Raw genomic sequence first — 8,307 nt, 5'->3', positions numbered from 1 at the left:
CAAGGCGAGGGGTGCATGGTCTGTCAAAAAGAGTAGAATGTCAAGCCAAGAGGTAGTGTTTGAGGAGTTCCAGTGCCAACAGTGCCAATGTCATTACCTATCCATCCTTTTCTACAGCGACATAATCTTGGTCCATTATAATCAGGTTCCTATTGATGTAGAGTACTGGATGTTCCTCATTTTGTATTGTTTTAGAGAGTCCTGCTCCTATTCCCGTCTCTCTCAAGTATCTGTTTGTACAATCATCTCCCAAGGGAAGCTCATGGGTACAGGACAGACTGTGCACAGAGGATATCGCTGAGACCTTGGACTGTCTTCTCTGCCTTTCCCAACCACTTCACAATGAAGGGGAGTGGAGTTTTGGTTAGGTTTGTGAGGGGAGAAGCTGCTCAGGATTATATAGTTAGGGATGAACCAACAGTAAGAGGAAGAAAATTCCTCTTGGTCCTTGGTTACGGGCTGCAGCCACTTGTTGATGCCCAGGATCTTGCTCTCTTGTGACCTCCCATTCCCTCACCCAATGGTGAAGCCAAGTACTCAGCTTCCTCAAAACTGAGTTTGCACTCTTTTGGGATGACTGTGGAGTTTGCACTGCAGAGAGCCTCCAGTACAGTTTTAAGTCTCTCCAAGTGGCTATCCCAGCCCTCTCTGTATGTATCTATCAGCCTGTGGACTGTGACCGGATTAACATGGTGTTCTGGTACCACCCTGTGAGTGTAGCGAATGTTGTTTTCTCTTGGCAATCTGTGATGAGGGGCACCTGCCAAATGCAGGGTGCTGATATATTGGGTTTACCCCAGATGACTGGACAGTCAGCTTATCAACCCTTAACTTTTGAAATCATTGAAAAACATTATTGAATTGTCTGATTTGGGAAATAGGTCTGTGTTGTCTTGGTTTCAAGAATTTTCTTTTCCCTTAACTTTTGTCTTTCTTTACAACCAGATTCACAGGGAACAGTCTTAAACCCTCCAGAAATGAGATGGGGTACTAATGAAATGGGGTACTGCCTCAACTTCAGGTCAGAGTTACTTTGAGTTGTGGTGAGACTGACCATGCCAATAGGCTACTCTTTTATCTCCATGAACACAAAGCACTAATTCACTGCACTGTCCACCAGAGGATGTGTATCCTCTCTAATCATTCTCACTGGAATCATGTCAGTGGTGGAGTCTTCCTTGATGAGCATGAGGCCAGCATGTGAAAGGGCTTCCCTGGGACCCTCTCAACACAGGCTGCAGTGGACAAAGACTCATCTCTCTGGTGGCAGTCCCAGGCTAGATATCGCACCTCTCCACATTCTTACTGCAATAATTTCCCATGTTCATGACTCAAGGCAGCAATCTGTGTCTTGTCTCCTCCAAGGTGGACTTATCAGGGGCTTCTTTGCTCTTGTCAGCCTCTTGCCAGTTGTTTGTTTTGGACTTAATGAATTTCCACAATGATTTTGTGTCTTTCAATAAGACCACTAAGGTCATCTGCGCTGTTCAGGTTTCCATAACTCACCACTTTCTTGGCGTCATAGAATAAAGCTTGGATAACTTGCCCATGACCAGCTGTTTCAACATAATCTCCCCATTAGTCAGGCAAACTGTATAGCCAGCCAGAATAGGTGATAGGCTCAAGCAGACACCTGCAGATTATACTTCCACTCATGGACTTTTGCACTTGAGCATGTACAATATACTTTAACCATACCTGGCCGGCATCTTTTATCATGGCAACATAAATCTTGGAAGTCAAGCAAGCAAAGGACCAATGAGGTCCTTTCAGGTCTTTTGCAAGCTGTCCCCCGTCTTAACTGTTCATTCAAATCCTGTGACGAATGCCTAAACTTTATCATTTTCTATCACCCAATTAATGAACTTGGGTTGGGTTGACTTACAGTTCCAGCAGGTTGAGTAGGGGCTAATCCCATCTACTTTGTCAGCTCTGCAGGGATGAGGGAATTCAGTTGCTATTACAAACTGATCACGATGCATTGCTTGTTGATCCATGGTGATCCTCATTAAATCTCTCACAGATCCACCACACTCCCATAGGCAGGGACGGTTAATAAGAGCAGTGGAGTGTGGTTGTACAGTGTTCAAAAACTTGAAAGCAAGAGATTCAGATTTTATTGGGGAAAAAACAAAAACAAACAAAAAAAAGTAAGAGAACAAGGTTGACTCCCTTCCCTTCTACGTTTAGTACCTGTCCCTCTATGGGCTGAGCTGTCCAGCTTACCAGTCAAGCGACAAGTTCTCAGTTAGTGGTTATGATTCTCTGGAGTGCCTTTCCAGTCCAAAACCCAGTAATTCCAGTATTCAGACCTCATAAGGTAGGCATAAGCTTTCCTCTGACAGCCAAACACAAAATTACTGTGGTTAAATGAAGGCTGCAAATGGATTCAACATTTAAAGCCAATCAACACTGTTTACAAGCAAAATTTGTTTGAATAGCTGTTTCTATGTCTACAGCTTGTAATAATCTAATTGACAAATATTTTGCCTTTTGTCATGCAGTTATGTATTGCATTTCTTTTGTGTGAATTGGTAGCCTGATGCAGTAGGTATTAAAGATGAAATTGTGACAGCACCACTGCCATCTACACATCAGAGGGTCAGTCTGTTTTGTCCAACACATTTTTCATTCCAAATTGCAGCAGTAGAGTCAAATTTGCCCTGTCACACACATCAAATGTGTATTTGTTCAATGGTTTGCTTAAAGTCAGCATCTTTCATTCTTTAATTAACTGTATCTGTACAGACATGTATTGCAAATCGGATACCATTGTTGTTGTTCTTAACTAAATTGTGAAGTGGCCATCTGATAGGTGGATGAAATGCAGGGGACACTAAAGGGCGTCCAGTTGAAGCACTGGCAAAGTCCTTCAACTGGACTGAAATTTCATCCCGGTTGAGGCTGATTACTGAAGTGTTTTTTGTGAAGTTGTTCAGTTGGAGTGGGGCTCACTCGGCGCTGTGGATTTCCACACTGCATGTAAACATTGTCACTGAGGGCAGCAGCCTGTTGTCTCTTGTCAGCTCCATCTTATAATCTCACTCCAGGTGTGTGGCCTCAGGTTGTCACTGTCTGTAGTCGGCACTGGTTGGAGCCAATGAGCAGAAACACAGCAGCCCTCCACCATAATGCCCCTCAATGACATCAACAGAGTGAAAATGAACAGTGTAATATGTAGGCCTAATGACAGCTGGTTTCTTGGGATATGATTCTGTCCCCCACTAAAACCCTGCTGAATTTGAAAAATGATTTCTCCTCTTGCATAACGCGAAATGACAGGTTGCGGGAGTAACAAGATTATAAAATTTTTATTGATCCCCTCTGAAGATGAATTCATAAAGCAAATTCCACACACATCTCAAGTTCACATCATTATTTTAAGCAAAGTTATGGCACCATTACTTTCTATAATTTCACCACAAAAAATACTCAGGTGACTGTGGCCATGGTTTTATTTCTACAAATTATGAGGAGGTAAGTGTCTTGAATAGATCAACTATAAAATATCTATTATATCAACATTCCCCAAAAAACAGAATTAGCCAGGCCAGTAAAATGTTATTTGTTTTCAGCTAGTGATTTTGGGTGCAAAATAAAATATACACTCCACTGACATATTGCCTGACACCAGCGTAAAATTCTGGCAGACAAAACAGTCAAGGAAGCACGATTGGTTTCCCCTTTGGAAGCAACACAGTGGTAAACAACTGATGGACAATATTAAAAGCAAAGGGGAGAAGCCGGGTATGACAAACAGGTTTATGCATGGGCGAACTCCATCGTGCCAGAGCCATCCATTCTGCGCTATCTCTCGCTTTCTTTCTCTCTCAGTGCCTCAGATGTTTCTTTACCCTCTGTCTCCTCGTGCCTGTCCTTACATTTATCCCTGCTCTTAAGTGCTAATACATTTAGCTACATTTTTAGTGCTGCTAAGTAATAGAAGAAGTATAATGAGTGGAGGCCTTTTAACGTTGCTAAAGCAAACATCAATGAGGGGTCGCCTTTGCCTCACCTCCAGAATTCCCCCCCACACACACACACACACCTCCGCTTGCCCACTACCCCACAGTGCAGGTCAACAGTGTTGCGGTTTGACAGTCCTCTTAGTTTCTCTCACAGTTCACTCCCTCATTTCGAGGTTCACTCACAATAGGCTGCTTCACACAGGAGGCTCCACATAAATATTTTGTCCAGCGTGGATTCTTTGTGAATGCCATCTTTAAGTACGTGGAGGAAACCTTTCACAACCAAAATTCACAAACTGAAGTCATTGGATCAGTACACAGGCACAAAAGGGGGATGGAGTTTGGTCTCTACTGTCTCAGTGGGACTGACCTGCGAGTCTTTGGGTATGGTCTAATTTTAAAATTTGATACTGTAAACCGATGGAGCCTTATCGTGTGTACACAAGAATTCACTCTGCTGCGCTTGAGAAAAAAATGAACCTGGAGACAGCCATCAGGATGTTTTCTTCCCTTCTCGTATTTTGATGAATAGATGAAAAAAATCCATTGTCTTCATCAAAGCTGGGTTTCATCAACGGCGACAAACTTGAGGGTGAAAATAAAAAAGTGATTTTAGCAGAGACAAAAATCTTCACATAAGCAAAGTGAAAAAAATAAATAAAGAGAGCTGTGTAGGATTTGATTACTAAACAAACCACTGATAAAAATAGCAAAGCATTCTTCAAACACAGCCCAAAGGGTATCTAAGTAAATTATCTACACACTTGTGCCGCATCTCACTCGATGCAACATCACAATACTGAACTTAGATGAATAATCACTAGAGGTATAATCAAGGCTGACCATCCTTGATACAATCCTCGCCCCGTGAACTACTGAATAAGGTAATAACAAGCCTACTTTAAGACAAGTGGTTATTGGGTCATTTGAAATAGAACAATTCACAGCTTTACAAAGCCCTTTCCTTGGATAGCTGGTAGGGCACATCAATATAGTTGAGGCATTTGGAACAATGAGTTGATAGGACTACATATGTGGCCAGTGAGCAGGAAATGAGTATCTAACATGTCTGTCTCTTATCATTCCTTATTCCAATTTTAAACTTACTGTTGTGTCTCCTGTGTGTGAAAGAAGAACTGTACCTGTACCTATTCTAAATTTCAGCTTTCCAGGGTGCATACATTCTTTGCTTACATGTCACAGAGAAAGAGCAAAAAAGAAAACATACACAGACCATTACTAAGGTGGTGAAGAAACAGTCAGGTGTGTTTTAACACCTGGGGCATTGGCTCCTGCTGCTTCCTACAGCGAACTGTTTCCCGACGGTATCCGAGCCAGTTAATCAAATACTTTCAGTGCAGTGAACAGCAGGTTATTTGGAATGGGAGACCAGAAGAAGAAGGCACAAAGGGGTGCTTCAGAGGAGCCCATGCTAAGGGGAATTGTGCATCTATACAGTTTATCAATAACAGTGTGAATAGGATCTGGTACATCATGTGTAACAGTAGTCTATATCTGGGATTCCTCCTTCTCTATAGCCTCGGTTGGTGCCATATCCTGCATTAGAAACATGGTTGGCACCTTTGTACAGGCCAGTGCCATTGGAGGGGAATATGGTATGAATGATGTAATCCTCCCGTAGGGGTTTAGGCTGCAGTGGCTGGCAAGCTGGCATAGGTGTCATCTGGAACCCCGGACCTCGGATCTCCAAGATGGTATTGTCCTTCTTGGTGCCTGACTCAATGTAATCATCATAGGTCTTGCTTTTTCGGGAGCTGCTGCGAGTATAGTGGTCACGGGAAGACAAATGCCCAGTCCTATGTCCGTACCAACAGAAGATGCCCAATATAAGAGCCAAAGAGACAATGGCTGTAGCCCCACCGATGATCCCTGCCAATGGCAGCGCAGTCATTTGCTGTGAGTCTTCGTCCTCCTTCTGGTTCCCGTCCACCGGGCTGACGTCTGATGTTTCAGCTTTGGCGCACACCAGAGCCTCATCAGTGTCAGTGTCTCCAGATATCGCCCCTTTGCTCCCTGAACTGGCAGTCAGAGGCACCATGCAGATGATGTAGCTGGAGCGTGGCTGCAGCGAGGTGAGCAGGTACTCTCGGCGATCCCCCCTTACCAGTGTCTCAGTGATGGAGCCCATGGCATTACTGGTTCCCAGTCGGAGCCAGCTCAGCCTGAAGGAGGAGCTGGGCTGGGCCACGCTCCAGGTAACACGGATGCTATTGTGAGAGAGAGGCTTCACGTTGAGGGCCAGGCTCTTCCCCACACCGCTGCTGCCAAGGGTGTAGTCTAAGCCAGAGTCAGGAAGCCCCAGGCCGGGCCTCTTGGAGCGGAGGGTGAAGAGGGAGCCCTGCGGAGGGGAGAGGGTAGTAGAGCTATCTATCACTCCAGCTCCACCCACTCTGTCTCTGTTCCCTACTGTCCTTACCACCTCGCATTCCTCCATCTGGTTGGTCAGGTCTTTCAAAGCCATGTCTCGCACCCTGTCGGGCCCGTGGCAGGTGAGCCCCCTGACGGTGATGGAGTTGCCGCGGGCATGCAGCCAGTCGTACAGCCAGCGCAGGTTGCAGCCACAGTGCCAGGGATTACCACGCACCAGCAACTGTCCCAGGCTGTCCAGGTCTCTGAAAAGTCCCCGAGGCAGGGTGGTCAGGTTGTTTCCAGACAGGTCCAGCCTCTGCAGCCTGCGCATGCCATCCAAGGAACCACGGGGCATATGAGTCAGGGCGTTGTCCTGCAGAGACAGACGCTGCAGGTGGGCGCTGGGCAGGTTGACGGGCGGGGTCTGGAGGGAGTTTCGGACCAGAGACAGCTCAGTCAGGTTGGCAAGGCGGGAGAATGTGTCATCTGCGATGCGCTGGTTCGCCAAAAGGTTCCCATCCAGGACGAGACATCGAAGGGAGGAGAGGCCTCGGAAGGCATGGGTTGGGATGGTGGAGATACGGTTGTCATCCAGACGGAGCTCTTCCAGAGAGGCAGGCAGGCCTGAGGGAATACTGGACAGGTGGTTGCGTGAAAGGAAGAGCAAGCGCAACCGGGGGTTGTCGGCAAAGGCCTGGTCCTCGATGCTGACGGTGGAGATAGAGTTGTCATCCAAGTGGAGTTTCTCCAGCAAGGGCATCCGGGCCAGCGCGCTGCGAGGAATAGTACGGATGTTGTTGTCCTGCAAATGTAGTTCACGGAGGGACGGTGGAAGGTGCATGGGGAATTCATCGAGTTCATTATCGTAGAGGTAGACGACACGGACAGTGAGATGGTGCTCCAAGGAGGTGGGCAAGCCCGGGTTGTTTATGTGGTTGTTCTGAAGGTAGAGGACAGAGGCAGCAGAAGGCAGTGATGGGATGGAGTTCAGGCCACGGTCATTACAGTAGATAAAGTCCTCGTCGCACCTGCATACAGATGGGCATACTATGTCCCTGTCTCCAATGTATCCTTGTATCGTTGCCGCAGCAAACTGCAGCATGTCAGCACGTAGTGTCAAGCAAAGAAAGGGCAGCAAGAGCCAAGCCCGCAGTTTAACGACACCTACAGGTGCCATGATGGTGAACAAAAGTGTTGTTTCTCTTTTCCACGTCTGGCTTGAATCCTCAAATCTTAACGGTGAGCTGAAATCCTGTAACCCCCACCCTGGAAAGAAAAAGAGAAACGCATTAGAGTCAGCACCGAAGCACAGATGCTATAGTAAAGGGTCACAGGTGACTAGATGTCTAAGGTGATTTTATGGCCTCGGAAATGTGAACAGCTTGACATTATATTTCCATTCTCTCATGTCTAAACCATTTCTTGAACAAGCTACATTACTTTTCACATCATAACAGAGGCTAAAGAGACTATTTTACACTAAATGACCAGTCTTTTCACAATTATTTATCGTACCATTAGGGAGATGTGCATACTAGGCAACAAGGCAACAATAATGAGCTGTACAGACAATAATCATTAGGTTCAATTAGTAACAGTAATCCGTGATACACCTAGGATCATAAAATGAGAATTTGGACATAATTTTGGGTATAAAGCAGAGTGAAAAAATTCTGGAAGTGACACAAATGTAATCCTACTTTTTGAATTATAACTTGTACATAATTTTTTAGTCATAAGAATACTCTCAACTCTTAAATTAGAAAGCTTGAGAGGTCCCCAAACTCCATTAGCAGTTGCCAGCAGATGGCTGCATCACGCAGAGGTGTAGATATCACTTACATACTTTTTCATGGAGGAACTTTGTCTTTTACCACAGCGCCATGATGTTCAAGAGCTAAATTATGGTCGGCGGTCAGGATGAGACAGTTCAATCCTCTATACCTGGGTGCTTCTCTATTATTGAGCT

At 45.5% G+C, this 8,307-nt stretch overlaps 1 protein-coding gene across 1 annotated transcript; it reads right to left on the bottom strand.

Annotated features, from left to right (window-relative positions):
• Positions 1–5,460: 5,460 nt before the first annotated feature.
• On the bottom strand, positions 5,461–7,521 carry flrt1a (fibronectin leucine rich transmembrane protein 1a). The gene has a single exon (XM_071901081.1). It carries the CDS (start codon positions 7,513–7,515, stop codon positions 5,461–5,463), a length of 2,055 nt encoding a protein of 684 aa, XP_071757182.1. The 5' UTR covers positions 7,516–7,521.
• Positions 7,522–8,307: the final 786 nt, after the last annotated feature.

This window comes from Centroberyx gerrardi, chromosome 11 (genome assembly GCF_048128805.1).
Source record: "Centroberyx gerrardi isolate f3 chromosome 11, fCenGer3.hap1.cur.20231027, whole genome shotgun sequence".
NCBI classification, from domain to species: Eukaryota; Metazoa; Chordata; class Actinopteri; order Beryciformes; family Berycidae; genus Centroberyx; species Centroberyx gerrardi.
Note: the sequence above shows the minus strand (reverse complement) of the source record. Positions and strands in the feature narration are given on the sequence as shown.